This window comes from Aplysia californica, unplaced genomic scaffold (assembly GCF_000002075.1).
Source record: "Aplysia californica isolate F4 #8 unplaced genomic scaffold, AplCal3.0 scaffold00151, whole genome shotgun sequence".
Taxonomy (NCBI): Eukaryota; Metazoa; Mollusca; class Gastropoda; order Aplysiida; family Aplysiidae; genus Aplysia; species Aplysia californica.
The window spans coordinates 1,022,514-1,042,245 of record NW_004797421.1 but is presented as its reverse complement, the minus strand read 5'-3'; the positions used below and the strand labels follow the sequence as shown (position 1 = coordinate 1,042,245).

At 39.8% G+C, this 19,732-nt stretch overlaps 1 protein-coding gene across 1 annotated transcript in view; it reads right to left on the bottom strand.

Annotated features, from left to right (window-relative positions):
- Window positions 1–289: 289 nt before the first annotated feature.
- LOC101852688 (STAGA complex 65 subunit gamma) overlaps window positions 290–19,732 on the bottom strand; it is a 29,285-nt gene continuing 9,842 nt past the window's right edge. Inside the window, exons 2-11 of the mRNA XM_005097293.3 lie at window positions 19,366–19,560; window positions 17,817–17,928; window positions 16,801–16,913; window positions 15,667–15,776; window positions 12,883–13,004; window positions 11,627–11,841; window positions 9,867–9,958; window positions 8,368–8,482; window positions 3,279–3,545; window positions 290–1,790 (exon numbers count right to left, since the gene is read on the bottom strand). Of these exons, the coding sequence (XP_005097350.1) occupies window positions 1,778–1,790; window positions 3,279–3,545; window positions 8,368–8,482; window positions 9,867–9,958; window positions 11,627–11,841; window positions 12,883–13,004; window positions 15,667–15,776; window positions 16,801–16,913; window positions 17,817–17,928; window positions 19,366–19,526 (1,320 nt within the window). The 5' untranslated portion in view covers window positions 19,527–19,560 and the 3' untranslated portion in view covers window positions 290–1,777. The remainder of the gene's footprint in view (window positions 1,791–3,278; window positions 3,546–8,367; window positions 8,483–9,866; window positions 9,959–11,626; window positions 11,842–12,882; window positions 13,005–15,666; window positions 15,777–16,800; window positions 16,914–17,816; window positions 17,929–19,365; window positions 19,561–19,732) is intronic.

Here is a 19,732-nt window from a genome sequence, read left to right as displayed (position 1 = left end):
TGGTGCTCGCCCTGTGAAGACCTACCAGGCAGGTGGAGTGCCGGGCCCCAAACCTCGAAAGGGGTCCACCCCAGCGACTGGAGGGCCTTCCATCGTCTTGGAGTGCCAGGAGACGAGGAAGAAAAGTGACTGGTAATAACATAAACACAAAAATGCCAGTGTGGAGAGGTAGACCAAACTGTGGTACACATCCTTTAGCACTGTAAGACACACAGGGCCTGAGACAGGAAACGTGGCCAACCCCACTGACACTACAGGAGAAGCCATACGGGCAGACAGATGAACTGAGCAGGACGGCCCAATATATGACAGATACCGGACTTCAAGTGTGATGCGATCAAGAAGAAGAAGAAAAACCAAAAACTTCCCATTGTGTCAGGGTCTTTCTCAGTCAGATACAACAGGCGTACAGTTTATGGGCTACAGTGTTAATATAAAAAATGCCCCTCAGGAATAAAGTTTTAAAGTGTAGTGCTTTCCTCGACCCAAGGACAAGTGGGACTTCCCACTCAATCAAATACCTAGGTAGGCTACCAAGCATTGTGACAAATAATGCTATTCCAGAGCTGATTCGGACCTTTATGACTTTGAAGTCAGAAGTTTTCAAATGGATGCTTTGTCTGAGTTTAAGGATGGAGACAGACTTGACAAATGGTTGTGAGAAGAGCAGAATTGAGACATATACTCCAAGCTATGCAAAGTGGCTCTGTCTCTGCTGACATGTTTTCAAGAGCTACAAGTAGAAAGCTCATTCAGCTCTAAGGGCAATATCATTAATGACAAAACAACCTCCAAGGACATTTCCACTCATGCAGTGCCTTGCAGTCTGTTAGGTATATTCTGAAGGCTGCCCAAAAGTCAGCAATAGAGTACTTCAAAATGAATGACCACCAGCATGATAAGGTTGACCATGCTCTGGTTGCAAATATGGAGGCATCCTGTACTCTGTTCAAGAAGCAGCTTGCCAAAGTGGCTCAAGAAAAGGAGGAGGAAAGACAAAAACTGGGTTTATACAAGCTGCAAAGAACAGGGAGCAAGAGAGCTTTTGTGGAGACTTTGTGCTCACAAGCCAAAAAGGCAAAAGAGGACCATAGGGCCAAATCTTGACTAGGAACAGAGATGATAGAATGCATGAGAGGGACGCAATAAGAACAGGTGGGTGAGTAAATCTTTTTATGAGACACTAGCTGGCAACAAACACTGAATTTTTTGTCACCAAACTGGGTCAAATGCTTGTTAGTGTCTTGTTTTTTTTCAAATACATGGTTAACAAATCTGTATAACACTTTTCCCTTCCAAAAACATAGACGTTCCAAGAGCATGCCTCTGGATCTCACTGGTTTTACCCCTGTCTTCGGAGAGCGAGCGTACACCTTCGCGTGAATTTCCTCCTCTTTTGAAATTCCTAAGTGGCAGTTATGTGAACAAAACAATGGGATATGAGTAGGGAAAACTCAAGATCTAACAATTAAGAGGCAAGTGTCTTAATTCCTACAGGCAGTAAGTGGGGTTTGAGTTTGCTGTAAACCTGATGTAACAAATCAAGAACATACTATGAAATCAATGCTACAAACAACCTTCATAACGGCAAATTTGAAAATGAGTTCACGGTGCACTTTCATTCAACCACAGACTGCATGTTCTTTATCTACAAACATATTTACAGAAAATACAATTGACTAGATCTATAACACAGTCAGATAATGGAATCGAATCTATACAAACATGTCATTCTTTCACACATCTTTACATCCTCTTTTTCAATCCCTGTTTCCTGTCAGCTCTTTTTTCTGTGGAAATTTCAAGACAAGAAGGATAAATTAGGAAGGAAATGAGAAAATGTATCTTCATGTCTTCAGGCATAAAAATCATTTAATGCTGACGCAAGAAAGACAGAGAAAAAGAGAACGGGAGAGACAGAGAGGGAGAGAAAAACAGAAAGAGAAAGACAAAGGGGGAGAGACACAAAGAGAAACAGAGAAGGAGAGAGTCATGTTGACTATGCTACAGAGAGATATGGCATTTCTTGAAATATACATCACACCGAGTCATAGCGAACTGACATGATGAAGTCCTCATTCTGTCGTAAAGCAGATCTGACCATCAATAACACTGACAGTGGATAGCACAAGGGGCACAGCACCCACCACCCAATGGGATAAAAGAACTAGGCTTCACAATTGGCAGAGACAGAATATGTATGTAAATTTTATGATAGAGGTATGACCGACCCAAGTAACAAGCTCGACTCATTGAGATCACATGCTCCTTTGTCTGATCCAGTAGCCATCTGCTGAGTTCGAGGCCTTTGGCCACAACATGCTTAGATTCCTGATTTGCACCACATGATACAAGAAGTCCACATAAAGATATAAATAAACAGGCTTTCTGTTTTCAGTTTTCAACATCTAATCTAAACAGACATGGACCAAAAAAATGTCATTTAAACAGAAATCATTATTATTTAGCACGAGGCATGACACCGAAGGCACGATTTATGTTGTTTTTTTGTTTTTTAAAGGTTTTTTTTCTCCATTATCAAATTTTATCAATGGAGATTCCTAGATTAATAGATCTAAACGTTTCCCTCTCCTTTGAAAAACATTGTACACACAATCAGATATGGTGGGGGTGGGGCGGACTGTTGTGGTGGCAGGTGTGGATGGTACAGTCAAAATGAGCTGGCAGGTTGAACTGCCCAGTATCCTCTAAGGTTGTGAAGGTAAAGTAAACACCCCAGAACAAATGAGCTGGTAAGAAAAGGGATTATTGCAAACACAGGAAGATTCCTAGCGGAGAAATGAAAACATATAAGTAGTCAAAATTGTTCAAGATGGCCACCCATTGCTAAGGTGAAAAGAGTTGTCTTAGACAGGTGGGCATCTTGGATGTGTCATCATATTTTTAACCCTATCCGTACGTCGTTTTTAACTATCGTATCCATACGACGTGGAGAACTCTGTGCCACCACTTTCCAAAGTGGAAATTTACTCGTTAATCTGATCGATACGCTTTGCATAGCAGTCTGTCAAAATGATTTTTTGAGAAATACTGAAAGTTTCAAAGAGATCTTCGTACTAGAAGTATTTTAAAATGTGAAGAATACAATCCCAGGGGTACAAAATGACCCCAGGGCGTACGGATAGGGTAAAAAATGCAAGGGGGGAAAGTGGGATGTGGTTGGATGTACAGGTGATTGTCTTGGACAGGTGACCCTGAGAGCAGATTTGACAATACAATAACTTTATAACATTGTATGGATTTCCAGGCGTACTCACTTTTTCTTGGGCTTGCTGGGTGCTGTTGAGACGGATGGGGAGAAGATATCCATGGAAGAAATGGAGCCTGGCTCCTGAATGTTAACGTCCTCTTGGCTGCTGGGGTCACGTGGGGTCGGTGCAGAACTGTGTGGGGTGGCCACATTCTCCACAGGTGTGGAAGGCACCACTGACTGCGGGGTTGCTGGGATAGCTGACGTGGACCCAGCTCCGTCAACAGAAGCTGTTCCCTCCGTAGTTTCATCCACTGAGGCAGATGACTTGAGTCTGACCGAGAAAAAGAACAAATATATAAGGCTATAATTAATAATAATAATAATGGATTGCATTTATATAGCGCATATCCACTTATGCAATGCTCTATGCGCTTAACATGATACATATTATGGATTTACAAATCAATTTTAAAGGTACAAAGTGTTACATACTCGTGCAAACACATATTCACTCACGCACGCACCACACACACATACATACACACATACGTACATATTATGCACATACGCACATACAAACTCACAACGATCTACAGCTTGAATGGATTCTGTCTAATCGAAATATGATGAAAATAGAAATGCTTTTAGTTTCTTCTTTAAAATTTCTAGATTTTCTGCTTCTCTGATAGTTTTTGGAAGCCTATTCCAAACAAGTGGGGCAAAATATGAAAAAGAGCGTTGGCCATATGATTTGTAATTTATTTTAGGCTTAACAAGGGTTGTTTTGTCACTTGATGATCTGAGCGTTCTAGGAGGCACATAGGGTGTTAAAAGCTGTTTTAGATAGTCTGGTGATAAATCATTTAAGCACTTGTAGCAAGTTAAACGGATTTTATATATGATACGCTCTTTCACTGGGAGCCAGTGTAATGCTTTTAAAATAGGAGTCACATGATCATGATTTAGTTTTTTAGTAATTATTTTGGCAGCAATATTTTGTACTCTTTGTAGTTGTTGTAACTGTTCATCAGGTACACCAGCCAGTAAGGAATTGCAATAATCAATCCTTGACAATATAAGTGATGTTATTAAAGTTTTGGTGACACCAACAGATAGATATTTTCTAATGCTCCCTATTTTCTTCAGCTGGAGATATAGATTTTTACAAAGATTGGATACATGGTATTTCATTGACATATCTTGATCTAGCACCACACCTAAATTTTTTATTTTAGTTTGGGCTGATATTTCGTGGCCATTGATGTTTATTCTGATATTGTCGATTTCATTGCATGCGCTGCTACGAAGAAATAATATTTCGGTCTTATCCTCATTTAATTTAATAGTATGGTATATAATCTTTCCAGCTCTTGCAATGGTGCTCTCAAAAATGTATATAAAGCTGCTCTTCTCCAATCACCTTTCTGTTTAAATTCTATGTAAGTTATTTTTGGTCTACCTTTGGTTCTTTTGCCTTCTATTTTACCATGTTCAAGGTCACAATAATTAAAATGTGCTCAGGAATAAACTATGGAAGTGCAGAAGAGGCAGGACAACTTGAGGAAATTACAAAAAGGTTGCATTTAAATGCTGGACCCTTAACTTCAACATTCATCTCCAATGAGACCGAGTCAAGCGGGTGGGGAGTATTTAAAACTACCCCCCTCTCCTCCTATCAAACAATTCGACCCAAGAACACCTCACTGAGGATAGGAACTAATTCTAGGTATCATTGTATCATGAAGGTAATTCATTTCATGACAGAACACCAAGCAGATGATAATTTTACAGGCATCAAAGATTGAGGACATTCAGCTTAAACTGTACGTTACAGCTATTTGCGGGAAGTATCAGAGGATTTTTTTTAGGGAACATTAAAGGTAGAAGTCTTGTTTTAAGTAATTCAGGTGGCTTTATCTTGCCTGCCTTGGGTGAAATGTTGTTGATGTTCAGAATTCATCCTTCCCAAACCTCTTAAATTTAGTGGTCATGCTCTATTGAAAATACCTTTTCAGTGGGAGAAACAGATTGAAGCAACAAAAGTTGACAATGAGAGATCTGCTACAGACAATTCTGATCATAAAACAAGCAGTATAGCACTTTCAAAGATGTAAGTTTATTACCCCCCCACCCCCCTTGAAATAGGTGAGCTTCAAAGTCCCATATTATGAGGAGAGTGGATCAGTTGAGATGCTCTTCGATCGTTTACTCCATGATACACCCTTCCTCCCCTCTCCCCAAAACACAAAATTTAAAAAAACAGAAAATGGATAGGAAAATACTGTTGAGAGTCGGTGGACTTCACAGTCCCATATTGTGAGATGGGATCAGTTGTCCTTCAATATTTTACTTACGCTATACCCCTTCCACTAGGTACCACAAACCCCTGCCTCTGCGCAGTTGAAAGCGTGTAGGAAGCTCGAAATTTGGTCATTTTTAATCAACCATAACTCTTTTAATTTGACACCAATCTTCATCCCGTTTTGAACTAAGTCAGTTCAACTATTGTTTTTAACTAAAATCAAACTATTGAGGACAGCACGGAACGAGATATTGTATAGTAAGCTATCTAAAAAGGTCACCGAAATGCACGGGAATGTGTTTTTCGCGTCATTTTTCATGCCGGCCGCGGCGACAAAAATTTAGGGTGCTTCATAAAAAGCCTTCGCGCTAAGCGCCTATAACTGCTATCGTCATGAAACAAAAAGTGCAAGAACGAGCTTTGAATAAACTTTCACCCAGTACCAAGCGCTTGTTGCTAAAGTTAAATGTTGACCCAGAAATATCGGGAGTTTTGGAACCTATTTTAAGAATGGAAATCTCCAAGTCTGACAAATGATTGGTCGAAAGAACCCTGGTCTACTCAAAAGTAGAACATGTCAAGGGAATCGTGTGCAAAAATGACTATGATTGGCCTGGCAGCCGTTTAGCGCCGCCTGTTTTTGTAAACACACATGCTGGTCCCATCTCTGGCGACGCGCTTGATTCAGCAATGGCGAAGAATTATTTACGTGCACTACTACCTATTTTCGATTACGCTCTATTCACGTACATAAGTGCATATTAAGGGCTGCATTGTGCTTCCAATCATGGATAGGGATATTTAGGAGATGTGCGGTAAGTTGATTTTGTTAATTAGATTGTTATAGTGTTACATAGTTCTTCATAAAGTCATCAACCTTTGCCTGACCTAGATCTAGCTAGGGCTTGAAGCCGAGATCGCAAACATGCGAACGGGTGGTCTCATTCAGAGCGTCCTGTAATTAATTCAGTACCCAGTATTGTTGTAAATCTGGTTTGGATAGAAAGATAAGAAGCTTAAATTTCTTGAAAATATGGTGAAATCTAAATCAATTTGTTTTTAGTCATTAAAATTGGTGTTTTTTTCTGGTCACGTGACCATTTAATTCTATCGATGATTCCGTAATGGTGACCTCTTTTTAAAGATCATAACAAGCTTGATGAACTCGTCTGTGAAGGGGGTGCAGCTGGCATTAGTTCATTGATGAATGAATATATTCTCTTGAATATTGCGAATATCTGACAAAGTATTTGATAACTAATTCATTTAATTGTTTTCTTTTAGTCAATATATCTATTTAGACTCATGAAACAAGTACCGGCACCAATTGAATTATTTTTTTCATACAACTTTTAGAGGCTGGTTTACTGCTGAAAATGAACTCTCCTACTCGAGAGCTTCATTCATTTATATAATACGTGATTATCAAATAAGTCGGTACCTTTAGAATTGCTAGATCTATTCCTGAATAGACCCAATTTTTTTTAGATTAATGAGCCATGGGGAATTTGAACTTTGTTGCAGATCTAACTTACTTGTGTCTCCTCCACCCTCTCCCCAATTGTCCTGGCCTTAATTTTATTTGAAAATGGGCTCTGCCCGTGCGGGAGCTTCTGCACAATTTTTATATTTTTAGAAAAAAAATCATCGTCTTGAAACGAAAATGGGCTCTGCCCGGGCGGGAGCTTCTGCCTGATTTTTTTATATTTTTGAAAAAAAATTGGAAATTCTTTCCAATTAAAAAAAAGTAATTAGAATTGAGGAGTTTTTGTGTGTGTTTGTGTATCTGATCTGTCATTGTTGAATATTTACTTTATTAATGCCTCATTTTATCTCAGATTTGATTGCAGAAATGGATTCCTGGCCCAAAAACACACAGAAATGAAGCTTTTGGGCGTCTTTCTTGTTGTTCTATAGAAGTTATAGATGATTTTGTTGAAATTATGCCGAATAATTTATTATTTTTTCTCTTATCTAACCTCATATCATTGTAATGCTTCATGTTATCACAGAAATGATAACAGAAATGGATTCCTGGTCCAAAAGTACATTGGCATGGAAAGTTTCAGAAATTTACCATGATTTTAGGTGATTTTATTCTGAAAAGTGTTTAGGCCATGTGTACCGTGTTGTGATTTTCTGTTTATAACGCAAAATTGGCAGTTTTCCCGTTTTTGTGGTTCCATAACTGATTAAATTGAAGTGCCAGAACTCTGAAAAAAATTGGGCTATGAATTTGCACTACTGTGAATATGTTCTGTAAGTTTCATTTCTTTTCAGCAATAACTTTCCATTTTATTGATATCTGAAATCAGTCTTTTTAGCATTTTTGAATTAACATTATGCATCAAGGAGTAATTTTTTTCCAATTTTAAGTCTCTGTATTGGCTTAATTTAAACTCTGATTGTCCTCATCTTGGTATTTTGCATAGTTTATACTGGCACCTGTTGAAACAAATGATAATACACACTTTATGTACTTGAATATATTTTCTGTGAACTCACAAAATCGCACTTTTTAACGTGATTTTAAAGTTGCCAAAAATTTACGACGTCCACAAATTTCAAACGCCTGTCATTTTTTTTTTAATTGTCCGATTTCTATAATTCAAACACCAAAGTTCATGGTTTGCATAGTTCTTTATGATGCAACAAACATATGTTTGATCAAAGCATTTTGAAATTTGGGTTTGTGGTACCTACTTCCACCTCACTACAAACACACACACACAAAAAAATAGAAAACAAGAAAATAAATAGGCAAATATTAAGAGTAGGTGGACTTCAAAATCATATACTATGAGATGGGATCAGTTGCTCTACGATCTTTTATTCCACGCTACAAACTCACCTGGCATCGGCTGCACTGGTCTTTCCTCCGTGGGAAGACGTCCATCTCGTATCCACTTCAGTAGTCAGCCCAGATGCAGTTTCATGTTCTACAGTGATCTCAAAAGTGCCTAAACCTGAAAATCGATCAGAAGTAGACAGCTCTGCTAAATTAAAAAGGCGATGCATACAAAGAACATGTTTGCATGAATTTCCTATCAGATATCTGTCCCCGCTGGATTATGCGATTGTGGGGCCATGGCCACGTGGCTTTCCGAACGACCACCCACGACCATAAATTCATGCAGAATCATTCTCTCATTCAGAGAAACTTTTCTCTTGTGATTAGTTGAACAAGTACATTATAAGTTCTTCGAGCGCAGCTGATTAGGCTTACTTGTTTAATCTTTAATCATGTCTAGACCTAGTGTTTTACGGCATTTGCGGGCGCATCAGGCCTAGATCTAACAAAACATTACACACAGTCACTCAAACCCCAGTCAGAAACCTTCTCTCAAAGATACATTTCCAGAGACCAATAAAAAAACATTTCAGTCCCCCCCCCCCCAAACTTTTCACCGACCAGTCCTAGACCTCTAGATCTAGATCGATGGGTCAATGGAAAGTTGGATGTGAAAATGCTGTCCATCACTCTCTTTGTCCGGCGAGAGGGGCATGCTCACCAATTTTCTAGGCTTGTCTTACTAACGCAGGATGTGCAGGTTATAGTGAAAATATCCCTTTGTCAAGCTTTACCTGTCGGCGTGTTTCGCAGATCGGAGCGTGCGTTTAGAGGGAGTGACTGTGCGTTTGTAGGCCTACATCTTAATTATATAGTAAAAAACTCGTCAGATGACGAAAGCGTACCTTTGAGCGGATCATGCTAATGTATGGCGTGCGTTTAGGTGGAGACTACTGTACACAAAAAAATTACTGATACTGATATGTTCTGTTTTCAATTCTTCTGTACATAAAACATGAAAATTCTAGTTGAAAAAGACCAAAACATGTCGTGAACGGCATTACGGTAACTTGCATAATTTTGTATTTGTCTAGCATAATTTAGCCATCTAAATTTGCATAAATCTGCGGGGACAGACATATTGATATAGACATTATATTGGTAAAATCTGAAAATATAGAATACAACACAGAACCACCCCCCCCCCCCCCCAACCATCAAAACACAATTGTTCTCAGGTGTTTGAAATAAAAGACTGAAAACACATTAGTAACTGTATTACCAGTACTTGATATTAATATCTGCCTAGAGAGAAAAAAAGAAAGAGAAAGAGAGTACGAGATAAAACATTTGTTAGACCCTGTGTTTGTGGAAACCACGTGAACAGCAAAACCAAGAATCCAACTCAACAAAATTCATTGGATGTGAGGTTCACTGTCCCTTTTTATTCTTCTACTAAAGGCAAAGTCAAAGCAGTATCTTCTAAAATATTGAAATTGTGTCTATGGTGGCACAAAAGGTTTCTTAAAACCAAAAAAAACAACAATAATGTCACTTACTCTCAATGTTCAACAGCTGCTCTGCCTCATTCACTTCATCATTTTCATCCAGCAAAGGGAACTGCATCTCCGCGCTAGGCTCCTCCTTGATCCTAGTCAGAAAAGGGTGACACACAGATTCAGCCAACAGCAAACTCCCCCAAAACTTAACCCTTACAGCCCTAGTCACGTTATATTTCCCTCATGATTTGTTGTTCCCACAGTCCCAGTTGGATGTATTTCACAAACAGGATAAAGGCTACCCTAAATGCAGTTGGATATTTTTTCGGCAACTAGTTCAATTGACCTGAAAAATATTCTACACGCTATCTTCTAAATCTTTAAACAAAAGCAGAAAAGAAATTGTTTTGACGTCTGCAAAAAATTACAGACACAATCAGTCTTTACTGGGCCTGAGGAGTCAAGGACTCCAGAATTACATTGGCCAGAAGGAAGTGAGGGCTAAAAATAGCCCACTGCTGTAAGGGTTAAAAAATTCAGGGACCAATTTCAACTTAACTAGGCTCTGTTGTCACAGTAAGGATCCCCATACCTCACACAATACTGAGGACCCTTGTATCCAAAATGATTTAATGAGGTCCCCTGCAATTCTATACGGTATGGAAAACCCCAATACCCAACACAGAGTTGAAAACCCCCAAACTTTTATACAATACTAAGGACCCTCCGTGCCTCCACACGATACTGAGGACCCCCATATCTCACACAATATTGAGGACCTCTGTATCACACACACTACCAATATATAACCACACAATACTGTAGACTCTCCATACCCTACACAATGATAAGGACCCCTCCCCCCCACTTTTATATATACAAAATACCCCCATACCCACACAATCTTGAAGACCCCATACCTAACATAATATAGAGGTCCCCTGTATCACACAATGATAAAGACCCCAGTATCCCCATCCCCTCCCCCCCCATACACACACGATGTGGTGAGGGCCCTTGTATCCCACAAACAAAACTGAAGACCCCCATACCCCACACAATCTTGAAGACCTTCTTACTCCACAAACAATTCAAGACCCCCTATACCCCCACACACTGTTGAGGTCCCATGGATCTCACACAAGCTGAAGACCGTAATACCCCACAGTTGTTGAGGATTCTCACATCCCCCATAAGACCCAGGACCCCCGTATCCAAACTAATGTTGAAGACCCTTTGTTTCAGTTTTAGTAGTTTTACGGAGCTCGCAACTACATAAGGTCATATGAGCATAAAGGGGTGGATGTCAACAGAGAAGTCCTTACAGGGAATCAGACTTACTTTGCTCACCTCTCTAGCTTCAGCAGCACAAAGTCTGCTTCGACAATCAAGGCACCCCGGAAATAGCGGGTCACAAGAGTGTGATACAAAAGAAGTAGAGGAAAATGACGATAGCAGGGAATAGGAAAGAAAAAGCCAAAACACAATACTGATCACAAACACTAAGACACTTGGATAACCTTACATTATAAACAAAAGGCTGGATTCAATACTCACTGTATTATGAAAGTAATGTGCTGGAACAATGCTGATTCAGTTTCACACTAAAGTCTGATTTTAAAACTCACCTTTGGGCGATTGGTGGGGGCCTTGGTGAGGTTTGCTTCTTCTTCCTTATCAAACATCTATCGTCTCTATCACCCCCTCCTTTTCTTTGTAGATTACTCTCTAATAACACCTCTAACCTTCCGCACTTATATGACCTACTTGTGTTGCAAGTGCTGCAACACTCTTACTACTAAAACAAAACTGAGACTCACCTGATCACATGTAACGTGTCACCGTCTGTCGGAGAGCCGCGTCCTCCTTTCGACGCTGTGGGTGGCTGTTTGACCTGTGCGCTGTGCTGTGCCATCAGCTGCTCACACTGCTGTGTCAGTCGCCGGTGGTACTGTAACACGCGCTGCTGGTAGAACTGGTGCAGGTCTGTCACACTGCCCAGACCCATGTCGTGGAAGACTCGCTCCATGATATCCTGGGGGAAGCAGCCACAAGTAAATGTAGGGGGCCTACATATGCATGCTCTAAAGACCATCTGTCCAAGACAATCACCTGCACAAATGACCACTTCCCACTTGCTTAAAAAAAACAACCCACATTATAATGATACTGTCCAAGAATTCCACCTGTCTAAGACTACAACTTTTCTCCTCAACAATGGGTGGCAGTCCTGGACAGTTTCGACAGCATCACGTTGTGTATGAGTGTGCATGAGAGGTGTGTGTGTGTGGGGGGGGGGGGAGACGGAAAGAGGCGGAGAGACCGGGGGGTGGTGAAGGAGAGGGAGAGAGAGAGAGAGAGAGAGAGAGAGAGAGAGAGAGACAGAGACAGAGAGAGAGAGAGACAGACAGACAGACAGACAGACAGAGATCATGTTTATTCAAGAACTGGTGCAGATCTGAAACGCTGCCCAGACCCATGTTGTGGAGGACTCGCTCCATGTCCTGAGGGAAGCAGCCACGAGTAGAAGCATATCATGATGTGTGTGCGTGGGTGTGTGTATGTATGTGTGTGCGTGTGAGTGTGTATGTATGTGTGTGCGTGTGAGTGTGTATGTATGTGTGTGTGTGTGTATGTCTATGTGTGTGTGAGTGTGTGTGTGTGTGTGGGTGTGTGAGTGCGTGTGTAAGCGAGAAGAGGGAAAAGGAAGAAAAAGACAGAGTGGGGGAGGAAGAGGAAGAAAGAAAGCAGGGAGGACAGAGAGGGAGGAGGGCCGATGGAGAGGGGGAAGGAAAGAGAGAGAGAGAAGGAGAGAGAGAGAGAGAGATAGGGAGAGGGGGAGAGAGAGAGAGAGAGAGAGAGAGAGAGAGAGAGAGAGAGAGAGAGAGAGAGAGAGGGAGAGAGAGGGAAGAGAGAGAGAGAGGGAGAGAGAGAGCGAGCAAGCGAGAGAGAGCAAGAGAGAGTGAGAGACAGAGACAGAGAGAAAGAAAGATCAATTTCAGATCTTTGCATGAGACGAAGAAGCCAAAAAAGCTGATAAACTTTTATCGATAAACCTAACCCTCCCATCACTTACAGGGAAGCCCAAACAGCCGTGAGTAGCCCTTCTGTCCGCCGCAGCTGCCAAGTGTCTCGTTATCTGGCACAAGAACTCGTGGCAAACGTCTGTCAGTGTTTCAAGAACAGACTCTGAAGAAGCTGAGAAAGAGAGACAACAGAAGATTCTCGTTAATTGCAATTTACTACGATTTTTTTTTAAACTTCTGATTAGTGACTTACAACTTTAATCGCAACCAAAACTATTTGGAAAGTTCAGACTTTTTTTAGGTTTCAAAGGGAAGTAATCAAAATTAAACCTCTAATTCATTTTAAAATTAAATACGAGGTAAATACCTTTAATTGACATTTTTTTCTTACCAACCATTAAAGAGGACATATGTAATTACAAAAGCTGATACTTTATTGGCTAAAATACTTTTTGAAATTCACATAAATAACTGAATGACTATGGAAGAAATATGGTTTAAAAAAAGTATATTCTGAATTTATTATTGTTTCAATATTTCTAATTTTTTTTTTGTAAGTGTTTTATGGCGCTCGCAACTGCATCAGGTCATATGAGCACGTGGGACACACCTAACATTTTCCGTTGGCAGGAAATTTTGAATTTTGCCCGGGTAGTGGCCGAAGTCTACTCTTATCGATTTTGGACCACCAAGGGATCTTTAACCTATGCAACTTGCACACGGGACCTCCGAGATTTTTCGCCCTTGTCTGAGAAGGTTAGGTGTAGATCTTTCCTACCAGAAGATCAGGGGTGTGGCTGAAAGACAGCAGTAAGAAGGAGCCATGGAGAAGCAGTGGCAAGCCTGTAGAAAGAGTCAGGAGGTGAAGGGGTGGGGGCAGAAAGTGGAGACGAAAGCAGACGACAGCATATTGTTAGAGAGCAGGAAAGGAGGTGAAAGGAGAACATTTTAGAGAAGAACATTTTTTCGGTCGCTATCCGGATTCGAACCCAGGACCTTTGTTGAATGAGAGGCAAACACCGTAATCTCTAGGCCACGAGAGCCCCCTTGTTTCAATATACTGAAATCCAGACCAATGATTTTATAAAATGACCAGTTTTGATATTTAATTTGTGACTTCTAGGACGTTACCAATAACCTAGCATCTGCGTTTGTTGCCATTTTTTTGTCCAAAAGTTGCCAAATGTTGCCAAAAAATTGGCAAAAGTTGACAAAAAAGTTGCGACATATATTATATATAGCATGTTGAATGAGGTAACTTCATCTAAAGCACCAGAATTTCTTGTGTTCTGTTTTAAGCAACCAGAATATCATTTGTAGCCACACAGGATGTAAAACGTGAAAAATAAAGGTTTCAAAACAGAATGAAATCAAAATTAGAACAGCACATAAACAATTACAAAAATTAACAAATAAAAATGTGTGTTAACCTATCCGAAGATTGGCCGTTTCAACCCTAAACGTGTGTAATTCAAGAAAAAGTACAGGATATTACTTACATGTAAATTATGGAACTACACACAGTGTCAGTAGGCCTATTCAGTTTTGGTAGAGACACGCTTTAACATAACAATTTTTGTATTTAAAAAAAGGTGGGAACAACATCAAATTAAATGACATACGCTATATTATAGATAAACATAAAAAACGGGGGCTCTCTTGGCCTATAGGTTAAGGTGTTCGCCTCTCATTCAAAGGTCCCGGGTTCAAATCCGGGTAGCGACCGGAACAATTTTCTTCTCTAGAATTGTCTCCTTTCAGGTCCTTTCCTGCTCACTAACAATGTTCTGTCATCTGCTTTCGTCTCCACTTTCTGCCCCCACCCCCTCACCTCCTTTGCCCCCTCCTCTGGGCTCCTGACTCTTTCTGCAGCCTTTCTACTGCTACTCTTTGGCTCCTTCTTACTGCTGTCTTTCAGCCACACACCTGATCTTACGGTAAGAAAGATCTACACCTAGCTTTCTCGGAAAAGGGCAAACAATCTCGGAGGTCCCGTGGGCAAGTTGCACACGTAAAAGATCCCTAAGTGGTCAAAAATCGATAATAAGAGTAGGCTTCGGCCCCCAGCCACCCGTATTAAATTCAAAATTTCCTACCAACTGAAAATGTTTAGCGTGTCCCGCGCGCTCATTCATATGACCTTGGCTTATGCAGTTGCGAGCGCCGTAAAACACTTATAAAAAAACCCAAAAAAACAAAACATCAAAACCCCCCCCAAAAAGAACACATTAGAACAATAACTAGGTAACTTAAAACACAATAAAGAGGGACAAATTAAAGGGAAACAGCAATACATAAATAGTATGTAATGTACTTATTCTTCACATGAAAATTCATTGAAAATAACAAATCAACGTGGTGTCAACAAGTGAGAAAGAGACAAAGTGAAGAGGAAGTGAAAATAAACTTTCTAGTTTTTCTTTCTAAAAGTAAAGTTAATGATGATCAGTGTCTTTATTTTTAGGGTCTTGGTATGTTTTCTTTTTTAGTTTCTAAATTTTTATTCCACGTGGTTTGTTTTTCAATTTTTTATTCCTGAGCAGTATTTTTTTGTTGTTGAAAAATGCGAAAATATCAGCCGCGCTTCATGGACCAAAATTTGCCCAAAAAATCGCGGCAGCGACAGCGACAAACGAAGATGCTAGAATAACACATACCCTTCATTTGTTATATGGTGAATAATTAAGAAAAATTATATTCTTCTAAAATAAGAAAAAGATTAATAGAGCTTTTATAAAATCATGGAATTCTGCGGGGAATCACTTCTGGTCTAAATCCCATGTGAATAAATGACTCAAAATGCCTGATATTTCAGTCTTTGGTGGCTTACTTACTGTCAAATGAGAGGTGAGCACAGATAGCAGCTGTGGAGCGGCGGAGATGTTTCCTGCATGTGATGTCATCAATGGAAGAAGGCTGTTTACCCTCTCCACGTACAAATGCACTGTAGATGGACCCAACAAGCTGAAATTTTTTTTAGTTGAGTAACTTAACAATATCGTACCTGATGGAGCCAGGAATTGAAAACTCAACTTTTTCTTATGGTGAGCCCAAAGCCTCACCCCTCGACTAGAATGCCATGAGGAGTGAAAAGAGTAAAGAAGCAAAGAGAACTGTGTTTAGTTTGGTGAACGTTTTATGGTGCTTGCAACTGCTTTAGGTCATATGAGAGTGTGGGAAACGAGTAGGTTGATTTCACGTTAGTTCATTTCATAGCATGGCTTAGTTTCACTTTGCAAGTCGGAATGTTTGAAGTATAAAAAAATATAAAGTAAAAATGAATTTGTAAAGTAACAGTAGTTTTCATTTTTAAAAATAACTACCGAGTATTTACAATTTCTGCAATAACCAATGACCTTAACAAAATTAAATTAAAAATTCTGTTGGGATAAATGATGGACAACAAAATCTTTAAATTAGTAAGTTTAACATATTTTTTTGGGTCTCTCCAATGTTGGGACATTTCATCCAGATGTGTCTGATGGTAAAGTCAGTATTGCATCCGATTAAAATGGTTTTTCATCTCCATGCAGCAGGTGAGACAAGCGGATAACAATAAAATAATCATAATGAACTGTAATTGATTGCATGGTAAAAATAACAGTCTGACTATTTATCCAACATTCTGGAAAGAAAAAGAACCCCCCCTCCCCCCAAATTACTCTCTTGCAAGAAGCCTTGACCAAAACTTTGAAGGCAGCCTGCATTAGAGTGCATGAAGCTTCCAGTGTCCTTTTTTGACAGTTACATTCACAGCTCCAAATCTTTTTTAAATTTTAATGTACGCATTTTTACGCCTCATCAACACGAATTGACAGTGAGAGAGCATAAAAATGTTACTTTAAAAAAAAGGATCCTCATATTCTCACATTATTCAAAATACAAAAGCTATCTCTGTACAAACAAAGGGATCAATAAACGTACACGGTCTAAGAGACAGCCCTGAGAGAGGACAGAACCAAACAAACCTGTTATAGTTCTCATCAGTGTAGACTTTTTTTCTAGAGGGGTCTGGTATGGGCGGGCCATCATAAACTGGAATAGGGCCAACGTTATTGGCCGTTGCATCAGGATCTGACTTCTGAAAGAAACAAAGTTAATGATGGCAACTCAGCCAAGCGTCAGCCATATTCGACCAGAAGGCTGATGTATACAATGATAACAGAGGGAAAAAAAACAACATGGACAGAGCAAACTAGCCAAAAGTACCTTCCAACAACAGTCTTATGCTGCTATAGTATAGTTTGAACCCTAGAGGAGCCGAGGTTGTGTGAAGCTGAAATGGTCTTCCGTAAGAAAGTTAATAGACTATGAACTACCAACTTTAAATTAACTTTGAAAGACCACGGAACATATTTTAACAGCATCTTCAAAACTGCCATATATGCTCATGACTCAAAAGGGCATAAAAAGTGAGCATACTCACAGTAGAAATCATAATCTTCTTCTCATACTTCTGCTAGAGGCCAGGAAGTAACTAAAAATAATAATAATAATAATAATAATAATAATAATAATAATAATAATAATAATAATTTTTATAGAACTTGCTCCCATGTAAACACAGCTCAAGATGCTTCATCTCACAGCTGATTTTATGAACATGCATGGCTGTTTTATCTAAGAACTTAGAACTTGCCTGACAGACGGATTTGATCTAAGAGCTTAGAACTTGCCTGACAGACGGTCACATGCTGTTTTTGAAGGTACTCTAAATATTCATAAAACTTTAACATGGGACCTCTGAGATTTTTCATCATTATACGAGAAAACTAGGTGTTCGATCCTACCTACCCTAGGATCAGGGGATGTAAAAACATGAGAAAAATAACCTGACGTCAGCGAGGATCAAATTCCAGACCTCTGGGATAACAGGTGAACACCGTACCTGTTGAGGTACTGACCCCCTAGAAATTATAATAAAACACACAATCCTAAGAGGGCGTGTCCCCAAATATCATGTATATAATACAAACCGACTAACCAGGTCGTTCTGTAAGTCACTGATGGCAGCTTGCACTTTCTTGATGTGTTGTATCAGTCGGATCGAGTGAGTGACCAGTGGATCCATTTGGAAGTGCTCACTTGGAAGGACTCTAGAAAAATAGATTTATATAAGAAGTCTAACAGCTAGATATATATCAATCAGAGGTGAAAATAGACACGAGAAAATTGTTTTTAAAAGTTTTATAAAGGACACATCCCTGGGCTTTAGGCGTTTTGGTCAAGACTTAACAACTTCAGTTCAGTTAGCATGACTTTACTCCGAAGACTTATAGGGAAAAGACAGTTTAGAACAAAGTCAAATAAACAGGAGACCAATCCTGAAGTTCATAATCATTTAAGGTTACTAGCATGCACTATTTGAGAGTCACATTGGGTGGGGGGCTGACTTGGGAAATGGGGGGGGGGGGGGGGGGGCGCTCAGTAGGCTCACTTTATGATAAAACTTTATCTATATTTCATTTTTATTAAACTCAATTGTAACATTTCACATATATATGTCAAATTGGTGAGCTATTAGTTCTTGGTGGCTGTGCAGACAATAACTGACAAAGTTTGTTTTCAGAGTAAAATTCATTAAAAACTTGCACGCAAAAGATTCCTCCAAGTAATAGACATACAATGATCTGAAATCTGAAAAAATAATCCATCACAATCACATATATATGTATAGTCGTTTCAGTAATTTTCATTCCAGTGCACTATCTCCATCTGAGACGAGTAGTTCCAACCTCATGTTGTGTGCAAAAGGGAGCTTTGAAGGGAATAAAACTAACATTATTCACTTTAATTCTCACACTTAAAATTTTTTTTATAGCAAAATAACTGGGAATAGAATGGGGAAATCACTCACAAAACATTGTAAATATGATGTTATGAATCATCTCTTCTAGAAAACTAGAGAAACAGTGACAATTTATGCCCGAGGAGTTCAGAACATTCAGTGCCTCGACAATCTCAGCACAACCTGAAGAGTTCTGGACGAGGCGCAGAAGGGGTTTAATAAGACAGGCTGAGACTTACAAAAGCAACAGGGGCTGACATGATAAGGCTTGATACAGCCGATCACCCCATTCAACATAGCTAGGTTATTCATCAAGAGGCAGGACTGCTGAGTCTACGCCTATTCTCTTTAAAGGAATTGAGCCAAATGGAAGCAGAGCCATAACTTCTATAATCATCCAATTGGATGGAACTGGCCAATCCTCAAAACCCTTGAAAATGTAGAAGATGGATCTATAGCAGCAGCTTTGCAGGGGATGCTGGAGAGGTATATATAGTGACATTGTTACCGTATGCTCCTGCTACATCCTTTTATTCTTTCTTTCTTCTGTTATTGCACTTCTTGGATGCAAAGCACCTTAACTCTGAGAAAAAAGCCTGTGACTTTGTTAATCCTAATAGCGTTTCTTGCACAAGCATTTTCATTTGAATTAAGCAAAGGCAAAACATGAAGCTTAATAGAATTTTTTTTTCACTTTATGTGACCAAATATTTTTACGTGCATGCAGCAAAAATATAGCTCTCACTCATTAGTAGGAGGATGATGTCTGCTCGACGGCTGATGCAACGGTGGTCCGTCCACATCTATAGCTCGGGGCCGGGTGATCTGCTCTCGCTCCAGAGCCGCTATGCCAGATTCAGTGTCAGCAACAGCAGGGATCTCCCCCCAGTATGCCCCACTGCTCATCGTGATATAAGATGCTGGAATTGCGGGTACGAACCTGTACAAAAGTTTATGAAAGTTCTCAACTCCTTTGGGAGGGATGAAAAGAGAAAGAATGAGTGAGAGGGAAAGAGAAATATGAGAAAGGAGACAGAAAGAGAGTGGAGAAAGCACCTAAAGAGAGAGAGAAAGAGAGAGAGAGAGAGAGAGAGAGAGAGAGAGAGAAAGAG